At 39.1% G+C, this 27,094-nt stretch overlaps 3 protein-coding genes across 10 annotated transcripts in view; all 3 read left to right on the top strand.

Annotated features, from left to right (window-relative positions):
• plekhg2 (pleckstrin homology domain containing, family G (with RhoGef domain) member 2) overlaps nt 1-5,010 on the top strand; it is a 30,151-nt gene extending 25,141 nt beyond the window's left edge. For 5 of the 7 annotated variants that reach the window (XM_081700182.1, XM_081700183.1, XM_081700184.1 and 2 more), the window contains 7 exons: nt 209-340; nt 433-615; nt 753-845; nt 2,364-2,450; nt 2,663-2,696; nt 2,972-3,064; nt 4,627-4,856. In XM_081700182.1, coding sequence (XP_081556308.1) covers nt 209-340; nt 433-615; nt 753-845; nt 2,364-2,450; nt 2,663-2,696; nt 2,972-3,064; nt 4,627-4,793 — 789 coding nt within the window. In that variant the 3' untranslated portion in view covers nt 4,794-4,856. The other 2 variants (XM_081700188.1, XM_081700190.1) reach the window with 2 other exon arrangements.
• A 53-nt stretch (nt 5,011-5,063) lies between these two features.
• Nucleotides 5,064-11,672, top strand: LOC145651829 (uncharacterized). Of its 2 annotated transcripts, XM_081700181.1 has the most exons (6): nt 5,064-5,194; nt 5,336-5,581; nt 5,922-7,452; nt 7,577-8,717; nt 8,886-10,674; nt 11,466-11,672. In XM_081700181.1, exons 1-6 carry the CDS (start codon nt 5,177-5,179, stop codon nt 11,538-11,540), a joined length of 4,800 nt encoding a protein of 1,599 aa, XP_081556307.1. In that variant the 5' UTR covers nt 5,064-5,176; the 3' UTR covers nt 11,541-11,672. The 2 variants fall into 2 exon arrangements, with proteins under 2 accessions (XP_081556307.1, XP_081556306.1); XM_081700180.1 differs by having other exon boundaries at nt 8,886-11,672.
• Nucleotides 11,673-14,074: 2,402 nt separating this feature from the next.
• On the top strand, nt 14,075-25,954 carry il15l (interleukin 15, like). Its single transcript, XM_035534298.2, has 4 exons — nt 14,075-14,854; nt 22,564-22,611; nt 22,840-22,953; nt 25,142-25,954. The coding sequence occupies exons 1-4, from the start codon at nt 14,732-14,734 to the stop codon at nt 25,265-25,267; spliced, it is 411 nt and encodes a 136-aa protein (XP_035390191.1). The 5' UTR covers nt 14,075-14,731; the 3' UTR covers nt 25,268-25,954.
• The last annotated feature ends 1,140 nt before the right edge of the window (nt 25,955-27,094 follow it).

Here is a 27,094-nt window from a genome sequence, read left to right as displayed (position 1 = left end):
TTGGTTTCTGACTTCATTGTCTTAGATTCACTTTCATCTTGGTTATTGTTCTTAAGTTGTTTACAATTAGCAAGTTATATGAACTGAACAACAAGCCACAGCCCAGCTGCTCAGTTAAGAAAAGAAAGAACCAGGATGGTGCATGGTGCACCATGGTGCATTATTTCAAGCTGTTTCAAGCGTGAGCAATGTCTCCCCCTTTTGGCAGGAGTTGTCCAAACACTTTGACAAAAGTGACCCAGGATATGAGGTAGTAGAGGATGCCATCATCACTATGACTGCAGTGGCCTGGTATATCAATGACATGAAGAGGAAACAGGAGCATGCAGTAAGACTGCAGGTATGCATAGATATACTGTGTGCCCATTGTCTATCAGTGCATGTATTCTAATCTAAACACAGAATCTTAACAAAATGTTCTTGATTTGACAGGAAATTGAGAGCTTGTTGGTAAACTGGACTGGTCCTGATCTCAGTGGGTTTGGAGAGCTCGTTCTTGAAGGTTCCTTCCGAGTTCAGCGAGTTAAAAAGGAGAGAGCTTTCTTTCTGTTTGACAAAATGCTGCTTATTGCCAAGAAGAGGCAGGATCACTTCATGTACAGCACACATATTTTTGTGAGTCATCAGCACTGAATATGAGCATCTCTTTGTGTTTTGCCACGTGGATAGATCAGTTGTACAGATCTTACCAGTTACGAAAGTCTTGCTGCGTAACATTTAATTCATTTTCAACCTCTTTCCCAATTCTCTAGTGCTGCAACTTACTCTTGGTGGAAAATATGAAGGATCCCCTCTGTTTCAAGGTGTCAGATCAGACAATCCCTAAACAACAGCACATTGTTCAGGTAAGAAATTAATTTGAATTGTGTAAGAAAAATAAAGAATATTGGTAAGATCTGAATGCCATCTTAATTTTCACTGTAATTTGGAAACCTGCATATTGATATTCACTGAATGGCTACTTTATTAAAGACACCCCATCTACTAGCACATTGGACCTCCTTTGGCCTTCGGAACTGCAGCAATTAGTCATGGCATAGATTCTATTAGGTGTTGAAATCATTCTGCAGGACTCTTGACCCATGTGGACGGGATAGCTTCTCGCAGTTTACATTTACAGAATTTAGCTGATGCTTTTATCCAAAGCAACTTGCAATTATGACTGAAGAAAAGAACTTGAGCAATTGAGGGTTAAAGGCCTTGCTCAGGGGCCCCACGGTGGCAATTTGGCAGTGTTGAGGCTTGAACTGGCCTCCTTCCAATTACTAGTCAAGTACCTTAACCACTGAGCAACCACTGCCCAACAGCTACCACTGCCCAATTGTCAAAGATTAGATGGATTTACTGACAAGCTCTGAACAGCTTGTTATACATTGACCCAGAAATGCCCTGAAATGATCTGGGGGCTGTGAAGACCAGGGAAGAAAAGAAAACTCACTTTCATGATCCTCTAACCAATCCGTTGCTATATGACCCTTATAGCATGGTGCATTGTCCTGCACAAAATGTCCTTCTGCCACAGAGTAAACAGCTGCAATGAAGGGTTGAACTTGGTTGGCCACAATGCTTAGGTAAGCCCTACTATCCAAACATCCATCCCCAAGTATCAGAGAATCCAGGGTGTGCCAGGAAAACAATCCCTACACCATTACTCCACCTCCAGCTGAACTGTTGACAACAGACAGGAAGGGCATATTGATGCATGCTGCTTGTACCAAATTCTGACCCTCCCATTAGCATGGTGCAACAGAAATCTGGATTCATCTGACCAGGCATGGTGTTTTTCCACTACTTAGTAATTCAGTTCTTGTGTTATTTTGTCAACTGGGGTCTTGCCTTTCTGTTTCCTTTAGACAGCAATGGCACTCGAACTAGTTGTCTGCTGTCCGATCCATGGAAACAACACATTTTCATTCTGACATGTTAGTGGTATCACCAATGTAGTATTTGGCTACAGTTTGCTTGAATGTGCATTGTCTGTTCGTCAGAAAGAATCTTGATATCCTCCTCTGCCCCCTTTCATCAACATGATGTTTATGTCCAAAGGATCCTCTTTTCCTGAATGTTTTTCTTCGATCAAACTATTGTCAGAATACTCTCAACACTGTAGCATGAAAAACCACACAAGATTGTCAGTTTTTTAAATATTGGCTTCGACTAGTCTAGCACTATGCCTCATCACACAGATTGCTCAATTTTCCAAGACTAATGAGATTACACATTTTAAATAACTCCATTTCTAACAAGAAACACTCCTGTTAGAAATGGAGTTATTTAAAATGTGTAATCTCATTAAAACCGTTGGTTTTGATATGTTGAATGACTTGCTGTAAAAAGCAGTTTTTCTTTCCTTTCTTTTTTAGGCTAAAAACCAGGAGGAGAAGCGATTGTGGCTGCATTACCTCAAGAGGCTGATAGTGGAGAACCACCCTGCATCTCTACCCCAGAAGGTTAGTTTAGGACAAATGCTTCCAAATGTTTAGAATCTGCATTTTTACAGTGTAGGAAGTGTAATGCTAAGACTAGGCGGCTCCAGTGAGCAACCAGCATGTCTGAAACAAGTACATAATACTGCAAAATGTTTATGATTGTAAATATAGAATATCTCTTTAATATAATAGAATATAATAATAAAAATATAATACTATATTTTTTTTCACAGGCAAGACAGGTTCTTGGTGATGATTTCTATCCATGTAAGTATTGCATGTGCTTATTTATACATCATGAATGGCATGAAGTCAGGAACCTAATGGTTACAATCCTGCTCAAGATAGAACTCAGTCTCAACTGTTTGGGAGCTGCTGTGGGTGGCAGAAAATTAGTAGCGTGTATGTATGTGGTTAACATTTGGCATATGCAAAAGATGAATGTCCATGCAGATGTTATATGCAAATAATGTTATGTGCACTGTTTCTATCTTTTAATAAGATGTCAGTGATGATTTTTGTTTGTGTAATTTGACATTCAGCCCCTCAGTTTGAACATGAGCTGATCCGAAAACCCGCCCCTTCTCCACGACTGGATGATGCCTCCAGCTATCACAGAGGAAGAAGACAATCAGGTATGTGAGTTTTAATGAGCAAAATGTGTATGAAGTTATAGTTGTTTAATTATTCTAGCGAAAACAGTTCATTAAGGAGAGGTGTGTGGCTTCTCTTCGAACATATGCTTGATGTGAAGTCAAGGATGCGGCACTTCTCCAACCTCCACAGGCAGGGCAGCGGTTCACCACTCTTGCATTTTACTGACACCTGATGTTGTAGCTGTATGGCTACAGCTCACATTCTAGCTTCTGTATTCATGCAACATGTCAAACAAATCATCCAGTAAATTGTGCAGCACTATGACTGGTACTTGTTTGAAAGTCATATTTTTTTTGATACTTTAGACAGTGCAGTTTTCTCCCATTAGTGTGTACACGATACACTTTATAAAGTAGAATATTTCACACAGGGAGGAACAGTTCTGCTGAGCTTTCCTAACAATAGTGGAAATATTACTACCCCATTTCAGGGTGTTGCACTTAGTACTCCCCAAAACTTGAATGACTCAGTCTTATTCTTTGCTGTGCCATTTATTTTAAAGCATGTGGCTGTTAACAGAAGTTCTACTGATTTGAACTGAACTGGTTTGGAGATGGGCCCGCTCTTCTGTTCATAGCTTCATCACTGATCAAGATGAGGCTCACACTGGTTTGCCTCATAAACTTTGACAACTTGACCGATGGGTATTTGGAGTAGCAGTCACAAGTGTATATAAACAGTATTTAGAGACAGCTGTTTATAGAGGTTCAGAGAGCTGGGTGCTTAGCTGCACTTGTCAGTGAGCCTAAGCCTGTGTAACTGGACTTAGAATGCTGAGTATTTATTGTATTTCTGGCATATGTATTGTTGGAGTTCAGATGATTTATGACATGACAGAGGAACATATTTTCCCCAACTAACTGAGCAATTTGCCATATAAGGAGGGCCTAGGAGTTTGTAAGGTAGGTCAGCACAAAACACCAATATGAGGTCCTATAGTCATTGTGATTTTGTCACTGTTGAGAATGTCTCAGTGGAAGACACTTTAAATTATGCTGGGATATCAGAGAGTTTTCAGGAATGCCAGATGAGTTATGTCATTGGGTCTAGCTGCATTTCTGATGCTGTGTTTCTGAGCAGCTTGTGAACCTCTTGTTGTAGTGCTAGAATGGATTTCAGTGCAGATCATTGCAGCAGTAATAAAAGAGAGTCCACTGAAATCACCTAAACTTGGTTTGTAGTGAGATTAAGGAGACAGTAAAAACCAGATTACCTGTTTGACCAAAGTGGGGGTGGTCAGCAACCATCTGAAAGTAGTGCAGGATTCTCCAAGTTTCCCATGTAACTGGCTTTTACAGCTAAGGGCCTTGTTGAAGTGTATTCTTCACTGTAGTGAAATACCATCTCCTATGTAGAACTAGTCTACTATAGTGTACTAAGAACTAATAACTAAACAACCTTCCCATTTAGCAAGAGCCAGAATTGCTGTTATGGGACTGGTTAACAAGTTGTAGCACTTTGGGCTTATAAACCATATATTTAACTCAAAATCTTAGATATCTTTGCGTTTCATTGCCACTTTGCATATGCCATTCTATAGAGCCCCCAGAATTCATCTATACTCCTGAGAAAGCCAGGAAAAGCTTTCCAATGCTAGTGGAGGGAAATCTGCCATATCGCCGTGGGCGCAGACAGTCAGGTATGTCTACCATGCCACTATGCAGACTTGCATCAGAGAGATCTGTGAGGTGCTATATAGAGATTTAATTTAAGCAAATACTTGTGATGACTTTCAAATCGAAAAACACATTTATTTTATTGTAATTAATCTGTATGTGCCCCTAGCTCCTGCTAATGATATAGAAGCAGCATTTCAACAAGGTGGTGAGTGATAAGTATTACCAGTGGGCTTTATCATGTTGGCCTTTACTGATAACCTTTTTATATGCGTGTTATTTCATTGTGCATTGAAAGCGAAGGTGAAAGGATATATGTATCATAATGCCATCGCTTATGTTACAGGCAATAAATAAATAATTTTAATTAAAGTGTAATTAAGTCTCAGATACATTTGTACTTAATACACTAAGATCATTTTGTTTCTAATTTCACCCATTTATTTTATATTTCTATGCCTTCTCCATTTGCGGATGCCAGTCTCTTTAAAGGTAGGAAAAAAGATTCATTTTACAACAACATCAAAACATTTTTCTGCAAAGCCCTCTAACATTTTAAATATACCAGATAACAAATGTACATTATGAAAGATCTTCACCCAGTTTCTGCTTTTATGTTTTGTGGTCTGCCAGGCTGGGAGTGAGGGTGAGGTGTATCCACAGGTGGACGGTCTGGGCTCCAGCGGTAGCACGAGCACGCTCGCATCATCTGTCATCGAAGTAGAGTCAGGCCAGGAGACCCGGGGCCTGGCTCAGGAAGAGGACGAGGACATGGTCCCTCTCTCACCACCCCCAACGCTCTCCATCACAGAGGAAATCATGCAGTTTATCAACCAAAGTCGTGTACGAGAGGGAATGGCAGAGCTGTCCACTGAACTGGTAAGCCATACACTAAAAATATGATTTGATCACTCAAGAAACTGGAAATGTGATAAATACAGTATAAATACAAATATGAAATAGAGAGAAAACCAAGCCCTGATTGGACTTCGTTCATTTTACAATGAAGCAATCACTGTATTGAAAGCAAAGTCATTTCAGAACTAGGAGAATCCAACAACACCAGAAAAAAACATGTCCCTTTTGATATGTCAACACTAAAGTGAATATTAGAAAATGAATACTGGAAAATACAGTTAGATAGTTTGTTACATATCACGTATTATGCCCACTTGCCAGGCAAGGCCTTTCATTAAACATGCCATTGATCTGTTTACAGTGTGAGCCCAGGTTAGAGTCCCTGGATGCCCAGCCCACTGAACCACAAAAAGTAGATGGACATGACCTACCCCAAGTAAAAGAGGAAGACAATCAGCAAGAGGTTATTCCCAACAACCTCGAGTCTCAACAAAAACCATTTGATGTTATATCAGACCATGAAGATGATAACAACCACTCTGCACATAGTTTCACCACTGACTCACCATCTGTGAAAGATTTTAGAAAAGAAGATATATCTCTCATATGTCCACTCTCTCATATGTCCAAACATATTGGAGGTATGACGTCCTTGGAGAACAACCAGAGTGAATCACACAAACCACAGGTATTCATAGCCACAACCATGCCTCAGGAGACTGAGGCAGCTGAGGACACCACTGCCGAGGATGAAAGATCTAATCCAACAAATAGCATAGAAGAAGCCATCAAAGATGAATCAGCTGAACCCCATTCTCTCTGTGATCACCCCCCTTCATGCAAACCTGCAGAGAACTCTCAGGCACCTAAGGTGGGAGTTGAACAGAAGCTGACAAAAAATGACAGGCAGATCATTGAAAAGATTCGCAGCTACTATGAGGCAGCAGAGACTGTGGTGGATGATGGGCAGGCAACACGAAGAAACAGCTTCTCCGATATACCCACAGGCTTGGTAAAAGATTCAGTGTCACGCTTCAACATCTTTGTTCCCCAGGTCAGCTGCGATTCTGAGAGTGGACGCTCCGATTGCAATGACAGTGATATCATGTCACCTCCACCCATTGTGCCTGACCAAAACAGAAGCTCTTTTACACAGCCAATCAGTCCTGCTTCTGCATTTTCATGCAACAACCAAGGACAAAGTCAGACTGAATCAAAATGTGATGTTGACCTGCAGGCTTGTGACTTCAAACCCTGCATGGAGCTATGGAAGGAGAAGGAGAGGAAGGCATCCAGTTTCCAAAGGAACCTGAAAGATACTGGGAATAAAGTGGACAGCTTTAATGAAGACAAAGAACCATGTGCAATACATCCATCATCTATAAATGATAAGAGGACTCAAGGACTCCAAGGAAAAACAATGCTGGAGCAAAACAATAAAGAGTGCACAGGGATAAACAGTCCTCAGGAAAAACAAAAGGCTGCCAAAATACTACAAGCTGTTGCTGGGACCAGAGAAACAATTGCTCTTAATAATAGTCTGGATGGCCTACCCAGTCATATTAAAGTGGGGCGCTTGTCTCGCCATAGCAAAGTGGGTCCCTGCAGTAAAACACTTTATGAAGGTATGGCAGATGTCACAGGTTTAGGATTTTTTGAAGATGGACCAATGAGTCAGTGCTTAGTAGAAAACTCAGAAAAAATCCTGAGTAAGGTGCAAATGTTAGCACGTATGTACACAGCCAAAGCAAGCAGTATGAAGGTACCACTACATCAGAAACAGACATTTGTAGCACAGCGAGCATGGGTAGCACCCAATAAAGTCAACCCTCCTATAAAGTCTCAGCAGATGTTGCATCAGGCACAGGTGAAGACACAAGATCAACTCTCAGGTGAGACCCTGTACCTAACTGTAATTATATCAGAATATGAATTACTCATAGCTATAGCATTAATAAAAATGAGCCTTTAGGAAGTATTATTGATTTAATATCAAAATGTTTTCCTGTTTGACAGATTTTCACATGGACTCTGTCATTTCCTCTTCAATTGAGTCTTTTGGACATGTTGTTGTTAGAGAACAGTTCACCACAACCCATCACCAAGAAAATGATTGCAATCTTATTGGACAAAAAGAGCTTACTACACAGCTTGGATATAGTAAAACAGAAACGTCTTTGTTTGAGTCCACCATTGCTTGCACCGAGATATCATCAGCAATAATAGAGGAGAATTTGGCTATACAAATGGGCACTGATGAGGTGTCACAAGGCATTGATATTGTTTCCACAGAGAGTTATGAATCGAGCAAAGAAGAGCAAGCCATATCACTTCCTCCTTGCTCTCAATCACAAGCACAAGTTATGTCTGAAATAACTGATCACTGTGAGCAGAAGTCTGATCACACTTTGTGTTCAGTAAGGGAAGATAATTCAGCAGCATTCTCCACATGTGTGAGAGAAGATGGAATTCAAACACAGTTGTCACCTGGGGACAAACTAGTGATGTCTTGTGGTTCTGACTATAAGGTTGAACTTTTTACTGATCCTGTAAAAACAGAATTTCTCAAAGAAGAAGCCTACAATGCTGGAGAGAAATATAACTCAGTTTTAAAGCCCCGTGACAGCAAAATGTCCACTGTGGATACATTTGGTGAAATGCAGCTGCAGGCATCAGTATATTCTGAATTTCCTGATTATGCAGCTACTTGCACTGAGAACTGCTTATCTAAAGAATCTCTGTCATCTATTGATGTTATAGAGACATCTCTTCCTATGGTGTCAGCCACATATGTGGGCAACAGCATCTCGGACAGAACAAGCAACACAGAATCCCAATTGTTGCTGGATATACCCATCTCCAAAGTATCTGAGCAGACATGTTTGTCACAGCCCCAGTCTCAATCTTCACCTACAGCAAACTTTACAAAAGTGCCATTCCCGAGGGATATGCATAATCCAGAGCCTTTGAAAGCCAAAGAGGAATCAAACAATGGTTTGCTAGTGTTAAGCCCACCTTCCACGCCTCCTCCATGTGGACCTACCACAGACAACCTCCCAAAGTTCACCAGCCAAAGACCTTCCAATCTGCCAACTACTATGGGTAGAAGGAGCCTCTCTGGTAACTGGAACACATTAAATCTTATGTCTTCCCAAAGGTAATTCATACAGCATGTTTTATTCTTGTACATAGCAACAGATCTGGCTTGAACATTATCAATTTCAGAATGAAATGTGTATCAATTTGATTTATCATCAGACATAACTATGTCTTTGTTTCATATTCAAGGTCATTAATTTTGATCTTACTCCTGTTTTGGTTTCAGGATACCACAGACTCGACCCTGGTCCAGGGATCAAGATCAGGATTACATATCTTCTGCATCTGCAGCTTCTTCTGATAGTCTGTCTATCAATGATAAATCTTCAGGCATTCCATTAGGTTGTTCTGTAGACACAAGACCACTGTCTGCCTTTAGCACTCGTCTTCGGATGCGCTCACCCTCTCCTGTGAGAAGCTCTCAACAGCCCACATCCCCTACAAATCCATCTGCCCTCGCCAAGTCCCTTGCTGCATCCTGTATCAGTCAGACTATCTCTCAAAGCATGGCCAAAAGGAATGCTTGCATCCAGGCCAGGTCCCCTACTGCCAGTTCCACTCCCTCCTCAGCATCAGTTCTAAGACTTAGATCTCCCTCTCCTAAACCTACCAACCTGCACAACAGTGCTCAGGCTGAAATTGGCACTGTAGGGCTGGGAAGCCAGATTCCTAAGTGTCCCCCTTCACCTTTTTGTTCTAATACTCTGTGCTCCAGCGCAGCACCTATACAGTCTCCTCCTCCTTATTGCTGCCAACAATCATTGTCCCCTGCTCCCCTCGGAACATACCCCTCGGTGTCTTCTGTTGGACACACACGGTCAGATAACATTGAACAGTCTCCTCATACTAGTTTGAATGGTAACAACAACAACAACAATAACAACAATAACAGTCTGTTTAGTAACGGATGGGCCAGTACAAAAACATTATCATCAAATATGGGTGGAGCTTCTCATTGCCATGATCCACATCAAGTAACCTCTCACAACAGAATTGCTCGCCCCTTCCTATCCTCCGAGCCTAACTCACGTGTGCAGTCACCCTCAACCTGTCCTTCCCCATCTCTGTTCACCCGCATCGGTTCTCCACCACTTCTTCAGAGCAGTGTTGGTCCATTGATAACCAAGCCTCCCAACCCACGGGCCCTCAGGCAAGGTGGGTCTAGCCCCTTTATACCTCTGTCTTTAGAGCTTTCTAGGAGTGCTTCAATTTGCTCTTTGTCTCCATGTGCAAGTCCTAGGGTAACCTCCCCACCTCCTATTGGCATTCCTACAAATGTATGGTGCATTGCAAGCCCTAAGCCAAGGAACCCAATACTAGCGACACCTCCATTCCCAACAAAAGCAGAGGTGAATTCTACATCAAGAAGTTATGGAATCGCTTCTCCATTTTCAGGAGTCTCTCCAAGTTCAGCATCCCACACCTCCCAAAGCCAGCACAAACAAAGGGGTAGCAATTTGTCATATGTGAGTCTGGCAAGAAGGCAATCCAGCCCATCCAGAAATGAGCATAGATCTTGGACTGAGAATGGACGATGGTCAGTGGACTTAGAGTTGGGCTCAACTAGTCCTCATGGGCATTCTTACAATGGCACCCCAGTGTGCGTCAGTCCAGGACCACAGTCTCCTGTTAGGCTGACTGCTGGTAAGACTAGCCATGGTGGAAAACATCTACCAAGAATTGCCTGGCCAGATGTGCATGAACTGCTGACCAAATATAATACAGAGGACAATTCTGAATGTAACAATATACCCTCTTTTTCTTATCCTGAAACTGGACTGGAGGACTCAGAACTAGGAAATGCTACATGCCAAAGTAGTCTTATCTGTGCCTATGTGGCTTGCACCACCCCTGTGCCTGAAAAAGACACTCTTAGACAGTGCTCGGAAGAAGGAAAAACAGAAATGAATGTGCCCATACAGGGAAATAAGGCAGCATTGAAAACCAGCTATGCCACCACCGTCAACCTGCAGATTGCTGGAAGTGGGAGAATTACATCCTTCACTAATGCCCAGGTTAGCCTCACTCAGACCCTGGCACCAGTGACAGACACCCAGGGCATGAGAAGGGTCAGCATAAATGGCTGTAGCCTACCACTGCAGAACTGCAAGAAACTCTAAGTGGAACTTCTCTGAGGCCTTATACGATTCTGCCTCTGATGACACTTTAACAGGCACTTTAGCATGTAGTAAATGAATCATACAGAGATGCAGGTCCACCTCACTGTAATGTTTTACAGGTGACAAATTACGGGTGTCAAAAAAGTATGCTTATGATCACTGATCATTTTAACTCCTTAGTTGCAAAGGGTGCTTTTTTCATACAACTCACGTGTGGATTACTTTCTAACCAGGATTTCTGAAAATTTCCACCAGTGAAGTGGTTTGTGCTATTTAGCAGTGTTATTTTATTGTTCTTTTTATATAAGTGTATCATATTCTAATTCCTTGTGTGTAACTGAACCAAAGCCTGTCACAAAAAGCTTTTCATTGGCTGCAATAGGTAGTTTTTATTTATAAAATAGTCTTTTTTTTTATAGCACTTAACTCTTTTCTCTCAGTTTTGCACAGTTTCATATGTGGTCTGTAAAAGTACTGGGTTTCAGACAAATAACTCATGAGAAGAAATTTACATTGTGTTAAGGTTTTATTAGGGGATCTGTTAAAATGGAATTTTACACAAGGTATTCATTTTAAATGCATACAAAGTCCATTTACAAAGTTAATCCATCATACCTTTGCAGAGCACTTTAATAATATCCTATAACTGAGGTAATGGTAAGTTGAATTATTTTTTTTATTTATAGATTACCAGCATTTCAACTGACATCATCTCCAGTGGATTTTGTGGTCATAATGCCTTAAGCAGGTGCTTGATATGAACCTTTAATGTTTGCCATCTGTACAAAAGAAACAAGAACCTGGGGGGAAAAGCCGACAGAAGATGTTCATGTGAATAATAACAAGTTTGTAATTTAATAAATGCTGCCTTTAACACAGGTCACCCAACCTTGGCTCTTGATGCGGCAAATCAATCTACTACATTAAGTGTGTAGTTCTTCACAGTGTGCCCATATAATAATAATAATAATAATAATAATAATAATAATAATAATAATAATTTATTCCCTGGTTAAAAATAAAAAGCTTTGTCATGTGAGGGGTTTTGTCTATGTGTATGTGTAAATTACCAAAATTCTTATAAGTTACATTTCCTACAAATCCATGAACCCATTTTAATCTAATAACTTATTTAATATGCTACAATATGTACTTGATTATCTTATTCAGTCTTGGGGGAAATATACATTTAAAATTAGACATTGCCCCTTTTCTCTTTTGCCTCTTTTCTCCTATGTCTGCGAGAACCAACACTGCTAAGCAGGAATGCTCAGTATGACCAAATGCATAGAGGAGATGCCTTTTTAACATTTTTGCACCTACCAACTGTAGATGCCTGCATCAACATCCACAGAAGACAATCAGTGTTTCTTATTCACAACTAATAGAGTATCCATTCAACCTTCACTTACACAAGGTGTAGAACAACCAGCTCATCAGCTAAGTATAAATTCTTGATACAGTTGGATCAGATGTGCTAGAGGAGGAATCACTTCTCAGTGGTGGCCCAGGTTGAAAACCCTTGCCCAACACTTGCATGCACAGATGTACATTAAACTTGCTAATGAGGCAGTGAAGATGAGGATGAAGGACAAACCTGCCCACAGCTGTGTCTGTACTGACTATGTGAGGAGACCTGGCTTTGTCAGACGAAAACCACTAAGGAAGTAATCCAGTGACAGATTCCAAAAACCTAGAGAACTTGATCAACCAAGTGTACAAATTTGCTTGCGGTGTATAGATTGACTGAGTTATAGTACTCTTGCTCTGTGATACCAACATCCCCCCACCCCATATTTACTTAGTATCATCATTACTGCTGAAGTACCATGGCAATTACTAGAATTACAAAGCATTACAAGCTAGATATCATTCTCGATGATCCATAGCACTGTACAGATTTGTGTTAAACTTGGTTTAATAATAACCTGGTTTAGATTATCAAGACCTTAATGAGCTGAGGGTAAACCTACTTTTAATGAAATATGCTCTCGTCAAACGCATACCACACTACTGCTATATGTGAAAGTCTACGTTTCTTCAAAAGACAGACAGCAGCTGACTTTGGACCAGATCTTACCGTGATCTGGCGCAGTACATTGATTCTGGGCACCGCAACTTTAACTGTTAAACTAAAGCACAGGCGCACGAATTTAGTAACAGTCAACCCGTCTCTTGTCTGGAATTCTTTTTCTCCATGAAGATGACGAATCTCTGGATTAAGGAACACGGTTGATGCGCATTAGCAGAATGACATTGCACAATACGTCTGCTTAACTGTAGATAAAAAAAAGCCTTTAAATAACCACGTGTGCGTTTAAACATATCTATTACTTTTAAAAAGACGTCATAGGCTACTTAAGTACACCGCTCGAAGCTCCAGTACTGGGGCCTGAGCGTTATCTTCACTCTGCATAGTATCTGTACGTATCTAGATAAATCTATCTCGAAGCCTTAAAAATACTGATTTTACACAATTTAACAACTGGACAGTGACAATCTTTTTTCAGTGTCTTATCGAGAGATGCACTTATTTTATTATTTAATTTTATGACATGACTGGGATCGGTCGAATGAGGAAGACATCTAGTTTGTGCTATTTGTTTATGGCAATTACATGTTTTTATTAGCAGATATAGGCCTATTGATAATTGCATATGAACACAGTGTTTCATTTATAATGACGTATACATCTTGCAACTTTTACATGATTTCTTTTTGCTAAACAATGTCAGTTTATATCTGCACAAATTGAAGGACTCTTATTTTAACTGGAGGGCTTTGCAGAAATGAGTGACCTCACAGGCTGGGCAATGGCATTTCACAATAAAAAATGTCATTTTATAGACAATGAAAATTCGGACGAATTCTTGTTTCTGCGCTCTTGTGCATAAAATGATAAAATGAGCCATTTCTCATTTCTTTCATTTCCGATTCAGTGTATCAATCAAAGATAAGATCGTTTTTCGATTTTAGGATTAGAAAAGGAAAACCAATTAACAAAAGGTACACAGTCCCAAAAGATAGAGTCTCAAGAAAAATGGGCCATCACGTACAAAAACCTGGACGCCTTTTAATTTCTGTGTATACCTTGAAGTTTCAGTTACAATTTTTAGTTTTTCAACTACAGTTTTTGTTTTCAAATCAGCGAAACTATTAGTACGGCTTTGGCTCCGTAAATGTGCGGCCGCCATAGGGCAGGCAGGAGAGATTATGGAACCCACCTGCTCAGGTGAAACCGGCCGTATCCCTTAAACGTTTTTCCCAATTCAAGTTCAAGTTCAAAGTTCAAAGTTCAAAGTTCAAAGAGGGTTTATTGTCATTTCAGCTATATACAAGTACACAACAAAAACGAGACAATGTTCCTCCAGGACCATGGTGCAACAGACAACATGCAAACAGTGGAAGTGAAAACAGTCCAATATAGTGCAAAAATGTCATTAAATAAACATTAAATAAACAATAATAAATACAGGACAGGACAAATACAAAACACTGTCGAACACTGTCTACAAATGTTTATAATAGTCGGCCGTAGACACTGATGTTCAGTTTTACGTTAGCGCGTGAATTTATTCGGGTTAAACTCAGATCTGAAATGTGTCAGATCAGAACTCTGTTTAAAAAGAAAAATTCTCATGAAATAGCTCGGACGGCAGAACATACAAGTCAGTGATTATCCAGGCAACGCAGCGCTGTCTAGATTTCTCTTTCCCTCTTGAATCTTTTCCAGATAAATCCTAGGAGGGAAGATGTGGAGTTCTCTGGAATTAATCTGTCAGTAAGGAAAAACAGCATTGTGAAATGTTTCGCCCAAACTCTGCTGCGGAAAACTGCGTGAGCCAAAAGCTGGCAGAAAATGGAAACGCTTGTGCTTATCACTCTGCATTTTTCAGTGGGGTGAGCCGGAGTTGAAAATTTTTTACCAAGGACGAAAGAACAACGTCGCTAAATGGAGGCGACTATCTTATTTCTTTATTTGATCGCCGTATTTTTGAGACAGGCAAAGTGTTTGCCAGTATGCAGTATCGAGGCTGTGGAGATGGTGAAGTCATTCTTGAAACTACACCCAATGGTATCACGAGATGTGTTTCTTTATCTAATGAATTGCAGTAATTACCCTCCTTCATCATAGCAGGTTACATTTATGTGTGGTATTTAAAAAATTGTTTTCAAACCATTCATCTGAATTTTTGTTGTTGTTTTATTTGTTTATTTTTGCTAAACTGAAAGAGAAAGTGGCTTGCTTTCGTTATGTAATCACTAATCTATATAATCACTTATCTATCTAGCTGCTGACACACCTAATGATCTAAATCCATGACAGTCGTTTTCACGGGAGTTCTGATTGCTAATACTTAACACCCACTTTATAAGAATCATATGACACAAATACACAAATACAGAGGCCACCTTGTTGCATCTGCCTTACAGAAGTGCAGTTGTGTAGTTATGTGCAGACTGTAGCCCATCTGTTTCCATGCACATCACTGGCTAGTTTCTGACTGCAGGGTTATTGCTGACAGGATGCTATTTGGGTGATGGTCATTCTCAACAAACACTGAAATGTTGGTGCTATGATGCATTATTACAAATCTAGCGCAGAAAAAAAGTTCTTCAAATATAGTCTAAAATGTCCTGTGAATTTAGTAATTCAGCTGATTCAGAATGTCGGGTTGGTGGTTGATCATCTTGTTGAATTGAGCAGGCTCTGCTTATCTTGTATCACCCCACCTTGCTGAAATGGCTTAATGCAGCACACAAAGCAGCTGTAGTTTTGAAGTATGGAAGGCTTACAAAGCTGCAGTTTGCTCAAAAAATATTGACAACCTTGGCAAAAAATTAGATCAAAACTGGCTGTAAAAATATGCTTATCATTTTGGTTGTTCATTCAAAATATTAACAACAAATCTAACCTATATTTTAAGAATAATTATTGAAATAAAAAAATCTAAATCTTATAATGAAATAAATATTTATCTCAAATATATGTGTGTTGCAATTGTTGGCACCCCTTCAATTTACTTTGTAACTTCCCTTTGCAAGGATAAAAGCTCTGAGTATTCTCCTCTAATGCTTAATGAGACCAGAAAACACATGGCAGGGGATCTGAGACTATTCCTCCAAACAGAATTTCTCCAGATCCTTTAGATTTCAGGGTCCCTGCTGGTGGACTCTCCTCTTTAGCTCATCCCACAGGTTTTCTGTGGGGTTTAGGTCAGGGTATTGAGATGGTCATGGCATCCTGATTCTGTGATCAGTGAACTATTTTTGTCTTGATGTTGAGGCATGCTTTGGATTACCAACCCACTGGACGAGGCAATCAGATTTTTATTTAATAGCTGAAGATACTTGATGGAGTCCATGATACCATGTATCTGGTGTCATCAAAATATGATGCCACTGAAAATTCCAGCAACATCCGGCAAATTGTAGGCGCTTGAGTGTGTTGATCCTTGACAACAGAGGCTTTCTTCAGCCAACCCTCCCACACAACTTGGGGTTATGTAGATGTCTGATTGTAGTCTGGGAGATGTTCTGACCCCACAACCTGCAATTCCCCTGATGTGATCTTTAGAGTCTATTTGTCCACTTGAACCCTTCTACTCACTGTGTGTGGAGTCAATATAGACATATGTCATGTTCCAGACAGATTCTTAAAATCTCCATTTGCTTTAAAGCAGCTGCAGGTAACCTGTATAAAAATAACTTTTTGTCATTTGCTAAAATTGTGATTATGTCCTGACAGTTGTACATGAGAGATAATCTGTGAAAAATATAGGCTCTTGCAGCTCCAACTAATCTTCCTAATGTCATTTGCAAGAATCCACTGTGTGAGGAGTGTCTGATGTAGTGTCAATCATTGCTTCAGCATGTGGTCTCACTTGGTCAAATGAATGGGAATATACTTCCGTTATATTTCACTAATGACAATTTCTTGGGCTGCCTATGTGGCTCACATAGATTCAATAAAATATTTGTTTCATGATAAAATTTAAAAAGTTTTTCTTATCAATTTTTTCTTATCAATTATTGTAATTCAAATAATGTTTAGATTCGTGTTAATGTTTTGAATTAAGAATCAAAAGGATAAACAATAATGAATGGATTTTACAGTTTGTTTTGCTCAGATTTACTAGAATTTTTTGAGGGCACTGTGTATGGGATGTGCCCCATATAAAATTTCGATCTCCATGTAGACTTTTGAAACAACCATGATAAAACAATACTAACATTATACTTAGTTCTTATAGTATGCCTATACTTGAAGAAGAAAGAAACTTGATTAAAGTTAATTTAACATTATGTTTGCTAACTTTATCTAGTTGTTTTGTTGGAGTTAGCTTAGGTTAATAATTTAGTTTATTGGATTGTAAGATGGGATCTTTGTGATGGTGATGATGAGGATTGCTAATTAATAATTTGTTCTGCCTCATACAGTGTAAAAAATGCTGGACAAGTCAACAGCCATATTTATTGGCTGTAATATCAAACATCAGTTATATTGTATCATCATGTCAATGGTTTATATGATGTTACAACTGAAATTTGTTAAGTCTTATCAAGGGTAATGTTGGGGTCTATGAGCGACTGTATCCTAAATGCTAAAAGGCACATAAACAAGACTTGTGGGTATATATGGGCTATGTCAATTTAAGTCAAATTTATTCATAAACTGCCATTGTCACAAAGCAGCTTTACACATGTCCAAGTCCAAGCTCCCAGTAAGCAAGTGAAGGATGACAGTGGCAAGGAAAAACTACCTATAGTATGAGGAAGAAACCTTGAGAGGAACCAGGACTCAAATGTCCATCCTCCTCCATCCGACAACAGACACCACAATAGCAAGTCCAAGTATAAAGATGTGTAAATTAGTGAACTGTGATGTGCAAAGATGGACTCCGGCAGATCTCGTTATGATAGAGCCAGAAGGAAACAGGCATGAGAGCATCCTGGAGCACCAGCATTCCTCCACTCTCAGTCAACAAAATTGAGTGGCAAAAAGAGGAGAAGTGACAGCATCATAACATCCCATTTTAGCAGAACTCTCCATGCCCACGGACTCCCAGATCTACGGCATTACCTGAGATGGGAAGTAATTAATAAAATGCCTGAATATACAGACAGGTTTTCAGCCTAGCCTTAAATATTTAGACTGTCTGAATTAGGAAGGTTAGTGTGGGAGCTTTATAGGAGTTTTATAGGAAAAGGCTCTGTGCCCTGCAGTAGATTTTCTTATTCTTGGTACTAGTAAAGAGCCTGCACCTTTTGATCTAAGCAGACCTGGTAGGTCAAAATGCACAAGGAGCTCGCTAAGGTACTGCGGGTCAAGACCATTCAATGATTTGTATCTGTCAGGTAACATGGAGAGGATTGACATTCAAGCTATGTTGACTCTCCCCTGGTGTTCCCCTGGACTCAATGTTAGGCTTTCTTCTCTTCTCTTTGTATACTCGTTCTCTTGGTGATAAATATCTTCTTATGGCTTCTCTTACTACTGCTATGCTGATAACACCCAGTTAACTCTTTCTTTCCCACCCTATGACACGCAGGTTTCTGTATCTCAGCATGCTTGACTGACATTGCGTCATGGATGACTGCCCACCACTTGAAGCTCAACCACAATAAAATTGAGTTTCTGTACAGTCGTGGCCAAAAATTGACTGAAACAAATTTTGATTTTCACAAAGTTTACTGCCTCAGTTTTTTTTTAGATCCTTTTGTCAGATGTTTATATGGTATGGGCTTCCTAAAAATTTTGCCTAAGAACACTACCATGATTAAGGAATGGTATCAAAACATCCTCCAAGAGCTTCCAGCAATCCAGGATTGTTGAACAGTGCTTTTTCCAGTATGACAGAGCACCATGTCACAAGGCAAAAGTGATAACCAAGTGGCTCAGTGAACAGAACATTGACATTTTGGGTCCATGGTCAGGAAACTCTCCAGATCTCAATCCCATTCAGAACCTGTGGTCAGTCCTCAAAAACAGGGTGGACAAACAATAATATAAGACAAGAATGGGTTGCCATCAGTCAAGATTTTGCCCAGAAGCTGATATCCATTATGCTAAAGCGAATTGCAGAAGCCTTAAAAAAGAAGAGTCAACATTGTAAATATTAAGGCTTTGCTTAAACTGGATGTATATTTCAATAAAAATAATAAAAGAAACTTATGAAATTCTTATAATTGTACTTCAATATACCATAGAAACATCTGACAAAAAACTGAAGCAATAAACTTTGTGAAAACCAAAATTTGTGTCAGTCCCCAAAATTTTGGCCATGACTGTACATCTCAGAAACTTCCAGCCCTTACCATGAACTCACAGTTTCCTTTGAGAACTTCCTGGTATCACCATCTGAAGTTCTAGGAGCCATTAGACCTTTACAACTTGTCCAGAATACAGCAGCACAACTAGTCCCATGCAATCTTCAAACAGACTGAAGACCCATCTATTTGTGGAATATTTAAAAGACCATTGATCCTATACCTATGTTGAGTAACTGAAACTAGTAACTACAATAGTATTTCTTGTAGGGTATTGTTTGTTACTGCACTTATCATTGTCTGAGATAGAGCTTATATGTGTTTTGCACTTTTAGGTATCAGCATTGATACCTGTGTTTCAAACGTTTTCTAGTTCAATGGTATTTTGAACTGTAACCTACTGTACTGACTAGGATACACTTTATAAGTAAGTCTTATTTGGTAAGTCGCTCTGGATAAGGGCGTCTGCAAAATGCAGTAAATGTTATGTAAATTAAAAGTATTTTATAAACAATATGAAATTGTACTGGGAGCCAAAGTAATGTAGCTAAGTTGGGGGTAATGTGATCAAACATTCTAGTTCTAGTAAGAACTCTGGCTGCTGTGTTTTGAACTAGCTGGAGCTTGTTTAGGCACTTAGTGGTACAGCCAGACAGTCAGGCATAACAGTAGTCCAGTCTGTTAATGTTTGAGTGGAAATTGCTGTGCAGTGCAATGACTAAGCTTAACAAGTGTGACAAAGACCATCACCCCCTTAAGTAGAGTGTAGTGTGACAGAGACAGTCACTTCCTGAAGAAGAGTGTGGTGTGATGGAGACGATCAGCCCATAAGGAGAGTGTAGTGTGATGGAGACAGTCACCTCCTAAAGAAGAGTGTGGTGTGATGGAGATGATCAGCCCATAAGGAGAGTGTAGAGTGATGGAGACAGTCCTGAAGTGCAAGAGAACTGGCTCTTTATTCTGGTGATCACAGCACATGTTTGCTACCTGAAAGACCTAGGTTCAAGTCTAGCAATTAGGCAATTAGGCCTCCTGAAGTCACCTCCTGAAGTGCAAGAGAACTGGATCTTTATTTTGGTGATCAAAGCACATGTTTGCTACCTGAAAGACCTAGGTTCAAGTCAGGAGGCCTAATTGCTGTCCTCTGCCTTTGATACAAATGGTGTCAGGACTTGGCTGTTATCACCAACCCTGCTGAGTGGGATTGGTTTGAAGCCCAGTAGGAACCCCAGGTGAGGGTTTTAGGTGTGACCCTTGATAAGTGGAGGATGTGAAAGAGACAAATGAAAGCATACAGGTGTGCTTCCTGAAGAGAAAGAGGGTAGTATGATGGAGTGGGAAGATATGCGTTCAGTCTGCTTTGCTACACCTAGATGTCTTGCTATCTTATGTGTTTGTTTTACTTAGTTTGAGAAGCTTGTGCTTCAACTTAGAATTTTAATGTTAAGCCTAAAAGTTGATCTTATTTATTTACTTGAAAGTTGACTAAGCTTTACATTTTTAATGGCTTTGTGGGTGTTGCACTGGTGTCAGTGTCTGTTTCACTGGTGGACTGAGTGTACTCAGCCACATAAAAATCCAGCCAAAATACATTTGTAGGAAACTGACCACTGATGAACAGTGGAGGATGTCTTATCCAAATTACAACAGATAAGCTATTGTCTCTACTTGTACAGTGAAATGAATGACTAGCTAAACCAAAGTACTGTAACATGTACAATGTACATTAGTTGTCCCCTAGTTAAAAGAAACATGGCTTACCACACAACTACAGTGTTTTAAATAAATAAATCCCCCCGTATATAGTTATAATTGTCATGCACTTGGAAAAGTTGATGGCATTTGTACCAGTTAGGATGGGCTGTTTAATGGGTTGTTTACAAAAAAACAAAACAAAACAAAAAAACAGGGCTTTTACAGAACTATGAATTTTACTATTAGGAAACATGAATAGGCCTCCTGGGTCATAGAATGAAACAACTAGTTTTATTACATTCTGTCGTTTGGAACTGATAACAAGAGGGACTCAGTGAAAGAGGCTGTATCTGGTTAATGTCATTGTCTCATCTGTTTTTAATTTCACATTAGTGCTAACACTGCCACTAGGTCTTGCATCCATGGGAAGCATGTGTTATTCCTGTTTGTAGCTTAGCCTAAGACGTCGTTAAGCTTCCAGGCGTATCTTAACTTTGCAGTATCCCAAATGAGAGATCTCGACTCTTACCAAGTAATTTATGGGTTAAGAGCTTGTTTTCATTTTCTGGTTATTTGCCATCCAGAGTTTAATTTCACTCAGCCACTCATTTAAACACTTAAGTAAGCACAAGTCAGTAGGCCTAAATGGGGGATAGAGCTGTGTATCCTGTGCTTAGGCGCATACTGCGCAGAGGTCACCAATTTTCTGCAGAGTCAATCTCTACAGACATTCAAACTATTTGGCCTTCAGATTAGCTCAAGAACAGTGTGTAGGGAGCTTCATGGAATGGGTTTCCATGGTCAAGCAGCTGCATCCAAGCCTTACATCACCAAGCGCAATGAAAAAATTTATAAGATCTATTGCATTGTGTAGCTTGCATACACTTGTGCTGCTGTGTGTTTCAGTGTAGCATGGCTGGGCAAAGTCTCACTGGAGGGGCACAGGAAGAAGAATGGACAGTACCAAAGGAAATGTGTAGAGAATCAGTACACAACAGAATTAAAACCAAAACCAACCAAAATACCCTTCAACTACCACATTAGTCTAATAGCCCTCAACCACAACTATGCCAACAAATAAATAACACCTAAATTTCAATTGCCCCATAGACAACTCTCTCTCAACCAAATAACCATGAATGGCCAAGTGATCTTCAATGGGCTCTATTCATATCAGACAAATAACTTGCGAAACAACTACCTCACAGCTAAATAACCCTCAAACAAAATGATCCCCATCAGCTAAATATCCCTCAGCAACAACCCCAATGACCCAACAGCCTTCAGAAGCAACCATGCTAAAGGATATATAACTCCTCAGCCTCAACTTAAAAACATCTTGATTGCTGTTAAAATGAAAGTTAGAATTGCATTTCACAGTACATTAAAAATATAGACAAAAAGGTATATATATACATATATATGTGTGTGTGTGTGTGTGTGTGTGTGTGTGTGTGTGTGTGTGTGTGTGTGTGTGTGTGTATGTATGTGTATTGAAAGTAACTGTTACTTGGCCTCTGTGTGAAAATTAGGGGTTACTATACTTCTTATAAGTATAATAGGTGAAAATGAATTTGACGGTGTGGACAAAAAATTTGTAACAGCAAGCCAATAGGCACATTTTGATAAAAAATAAGAGTTGAGAGCTTTTTAAAAAATGTATATATGCAGTATCATTTTCAAGAGCATAAAGTTATATTTTTTTCAATATTGCATCGTGCTTTTTCCCTTCTCAGGAATCAATGCTAAGTATTCCATATTAACAATAACAATATAGCTTTTTAAAAATGACAACAATGTTTTCTTCTATCACAACAGGAATTGTATGATTGCAAGCTATATACCCCAACCCTAAATCATTATGAGGTATGTGATTTGCATGTATTATATAGTATTTCATATAGAATTAGAAATGTGTTTCCTAAATTAACATATGCATATATTACACATAATAAGATTCTCATATGTAATAAGTGAATACAAGGACAGTAAATTCAAAACAGACAAAGTGTTTATTTTAAGTTTAGTTGGTCCTGAAGTATTCTGGTGTTCTTGCCTTTGAGTCCTCAAAGAGTTCTCTTCTTCCTTCAGCAGAACTGTTCCAAATCCATGCTAACATGCTTTGCAAAGGAAGCACGAGTTCTTATTGAAGAGACTCAGAAGAAATTTTCTGCATTACCCAGAATGCTCTTGGGGCTCAGAATACGAGTGAGTATGACATTTTGGAAACAATCTTAACAATGAAGTTGGCATCTGCCATATTAAATATATGTACACACACATTTATTTATTTATATATATATATATATATATATATATATATATATATATATATATATATATATATATATATATATATATATATATATATATATATATATATATATATAGTGGAGGAAAAATCAATAGGACTAGAGCCAGATGTGCAGATGAGTGAGCTTTATTGGTTCTGTCCCTTATGCATCGAGGGAAAGAAGCCCCAAACTTCTCTCTCACATGAGTTCATATACTGCCACCATTCCCCGCTGTTCTCTCATGAGCTAAAATCATGACTCCAGCTGCCAGGCCTCCCAACCATCCTTGAACATTCTTTCCTGCTAAAAGCAAGTTGTTATTCGCTGCTACTGTACCCCTGCCCAGCAACAGTTAAACAATAACTGTCATTCTCCATTCACCTTTCTTGCAGACTGGTCAAGTTGAGACTGGTCACTTAAAGGTCACATATTCCTTACTTCCTCCTTTAAGCAAGCATTAAGCATTTTCCCTCACAATATATATGAAAAAGTTATTTATAACTTTCAATGCTGAACGTAGTAGATTGTTTAATGACATTTTCTGAGTAGAATCTACCTAAAAAAGTACTTAAATTCAATGTTTATTTTCATATTTTAAGTGAATTTAATAAGGTTTATAGGCTTAGTACTGTATGATAGTCAGACCTAGGTTTAGGCTATAGGCTGAGAAGTGGCTACCCTTCTCAAATGTTGTTGGCTTTTGCTGTCAGCATGTCACAACATTGCTGTTGCTCTAAACTCTCTATAAAGCCTACTACTATTTCAGTAGCAGCACTCTGCTGTAGTGTTATGCCATAATCAGCACAATTTATTCAGAAATTTGCTGCTGACCCAAAAAGGGCAAGGGTGCTTCACACACCCCAAAAGTCAAATTGTATTCCTTTATGTTCACTTGTATGCTCCTCTCCTTCTGACCCAGAAATACGTTCAACATTACCCTTTTAAGTAGTGGTCTAATACTGAACAGAAGTGGAGGATGATAACATTTTCTTTGTGTCCCCTTCACTAGGGACTTGACAAAATTACATAACTTGATTACACCCATGCATCCGCACATGGCAGCCATTAGTAACATTTGTATTAGCATCATTCCTTTTTTTTTAAATTAATGGTGGTCACTGGATAATTTGGGTGCAAACCTATTGCTTGTCTTCCATTACTTTCACATTGTCATTCATTTCCACTCTTGGGATCCTCTCCTTGTCTATTTTAAAATTCAGTAGACACATGAGGGCAGATAAACAGAGGATACAAGGACAGGTAGGGAGTGTGACAAGGAGCGAACGGGTGGCACATCAGGTCACTGTGCATAAGACATACATTAAGCACAAATCTCATCCTCTGATGCAATTTTTAACCTTAAGCATTTTGAGGTTTCTTTCCTGCTGTCCTGCCAAGATTACAGAGCTGCATTCTGAGCCAAGAAAAATCACAGCAGTGTGAAAAAGCACTTAATAATTTCAATAATTTCAAAACTAGTTCTGCAATACACCATACACATTATTGTTCATTGGAGCTATGCAAAAGGCCTTTTTATTCCATTCTTATGTAGCTGCCTGACTCAATAATATGAGTAACATATAGTTAAAATATATATCGTATCTAGACAGTACTCTGGTAAAACTTGTGAGCATATCTTATCTGAATCTAAATATGTACATCATGAAATGTGCCCTCTTCCTGACTGCATGAGAAGAATGGGTGCCCAGCAAAGCAAAATTGTTTTGGACATACGGTGCATCTTTTTTATGCAAACATCATTCAAGCATGAACTGTCTTAATTCATGCATTCCAAGTATTTAATTTCCTAATTAGTCAGACAAGTTTTCACCATGCATTGGCTATAACAACACAAATTTTCAGCTTTTCACAAAGTTTGGCAAATCAGAAGATTCTTCCACTGAATATAGACAGCTAGCAACTGAAAGACATTCATTATTTATATTGGGATAATAGTAATAATCACAATGTTGTTTAAGTTTAAGACAGTTACTCTTTGTACCATGACTGTACAATTTTGGTGTTAATAATTCACATAATCTGACATAGTGCTGTGCTGGTTTTGCTGAAACCTACTTACTGTGTTCAATATCCATGTTCAGTTGCAAGACAAGATGAAGACTTGTCCAGACTGTGAGGTCTACAAAGAAGAAAAAGCAGAGATTTTCCTAAACACTTTACTTAATGTTTTGCAAATGATGAATTCAAAGGATGCATGCTCTAGGTAGATGGAGTCATTATCTCTAGAACATGCTGACGATTTAGACTGGATTTTTTGGTCAGAGTGAAAGAACACACATAAACGCAGCATATAAATTTTGTTTAAATAACAATAGATTTTGTCATGTTTTTCAGCATAGGATTGTATTTCATACCTTATATTATAACTTAGAATTAAAAATATAGTGTATCCCTGTTGTAGTAAGCAGTTTTGACTCCAAAGTACCTCCAGGAAGACTAACCTTGTGAAATAAATTAAAAGCAGCAGACAAGACAAAATTCATGTTTTGTAATTATTTTGGCTTTGTGAAAAGTTTTGTGTTAAAGGTTTTTATGTTTGAGAATAAATTTATTGAAATTGAATGTGTACCGGCTACATTACGTGGTACTTAAACATCAAGCTGTAAGACACATTAAACTCACCAAAGCTGCAGCATATGCATGGCAGATTATTTCTCTCTCTTTTTTTTTGCTGCTTCAGCTACCCTGACGTAGTTGAGATTTACTGTACTAGCCATCAGTAAGCCTTTCAAAATGTCAAGTGTTGTAATTATTGCTCTTCATTTATTTACTTTTTTTGCCTACTGTTTGTTACAACTCTAGCTAGTGGTATCTGTGAGGTATGGCTGGAAGTAATGCAATGGAAACATCTTTGAAAGAAATCACTCAAAATAAAGCAGAGGTATTAGAGGTTACTCTGTGTCATTTTATGAAGTAACACATCATACAGCAAAACAAAGTAATGCCTTCTCAAACCTTTGTTATATTTGATAATAATCTATACAGACAGAAACTCACAGCGTTGCTAATGTGAAAAGCACCCTGGTTGTTTCTTTTTGCCTGTGATCTGCGCAAAGGAGCTGAAGTATAATTACGTAGGCTGGGCTGATCTTTGGGTTGCTTTCTAGATGGGATAGTGTCAGTATATCTGAATGCTATTGGGAGGACTCAGATCAAGGGCAAAACAGTTGTTTATGACTGACAGGTAAAACAGTATGGGGGACCAGTGGAGACTTCTTTTCAAGCCTGTTTTGTAAGTAAGTGCTTCTCATCCAGGTCTCTGAGACACACCAGATGGTGAAGGTTTTTGGACACTTACCTCCCTCTGGAACTAATCCATTAAGAACCCCAAGTACTTGCTGAGGTCATGTATTTATTCTCACAGCTAAGTTAGACAGGCCTAAACATGACTATTTCTTAACAATATTAAGAATAACAGCCAACTGCAAATTTTACCCATGATGTAAAATGTCATGGGTATGCAAACGTCATGAATTATTATGCAATGGGACAGGTCTACGCCTACCTCCTTCCTGACCCACCTCTCTCTAAGCCACATTCATTTCCTGCCTCTGCCTCTCTCAGCGGTGTCCTTCTCGTCCTAAAATATTGCCAGTAATGCTAATTAACACTTCGTTTTCTAAGAAAAGTAAGATATTATTTTAGTTTTATACCGGCAACGTAATACTTTACTATATTTAAGTACCTTGAGCACAGAATGTTGAGGAACTCAATGAAGTTTCATCAAGAATAAATCAGATTGGCTCACCAAACATCAAAAAGGGAGATGTAAAGTGTGGAGCTGTTAGGAAAGTCCATGTTAACCCAGGGCTATTGACTAGGGTCTCTGGAACTCCCCCTTGGGCCTCAGAAGAAAATGGCATCCTAAAAGATTTGTGGTACCAAAACCAAATTCAGGGGAACAGTTAGCCTACTAGTGAACTGAATCCACCAATAACATGAAATAAATCCCACTGAAGTTTAACTATGAAGCAGCTGATGGGAATCCGACTCTACCACCTTTATACTTAAAAAAAAAAATCCCCTTCTCCATA

Source organism: Electrophorus electricus, chromosome 17, assembly GCF_041902795.1.
Source record: "Electrophorus electricus isolate QZ-2024a chromosome 17, ASM4190279v1, whole genome shotgun sequence".
NCBI classification, from domain to species: Eukaryota; Metazoa; Chordata; class Actinopteri; order Gymnotiformes; family Gymnotidae; genus Electrophorus; species Electrophorus electricus.
The sequence above is the reverse complement of the archived record's forward strand: the minus strand, read 5'-3'. Positions and strand labels throughout refer to the sequence as shown.

What these genes read in the sequence shown, in the direction of transcription:
- LOC145651829 (XM_081700180.1), top strand. An exon ending in GACACAAGATCAACTCTCAG is followed by an intron (nt 7,453 to 7,576) that starts GTGAGACCCTGT and finishes CCTGTTTGACAG; the next exon opens with ATTTTCACATGGACTCTGTC. An exon ending in AATCTTATGTCTTCCCAAAG is followed by an intron (nt 8,718 to 8,885) that starts GTAATTCATACA and finishes TTTTGGTTTCAG; the next exon opens with GATACCACAGACTCGACCCT.
- il15l (XM_035534298.2), top strand. Translation starts at nt 14,732, where the DNA reads ATGGAGGCGACTATCTTATTTCTTTATTTGATCGCCGTATTTTTGAGA. An exon ending in CAACCCTAAATCATTATGAG is followed by an intron (nt 22,612 to 22,839) that starts GTATGTGATTTG and finishes TTCCTTCAGCAG; the next exon opens with AACTGTTCCAAATCCATGCT. An exon ending in TCTTGGGGCTCAGAATACGA is followed by an intron (nt 22,954 to 25,141) that starts GTGAGTATGACA and finishes ATCCATGTTCAG; the next exon opens with TTGCAAGACAAGATGAAGAC.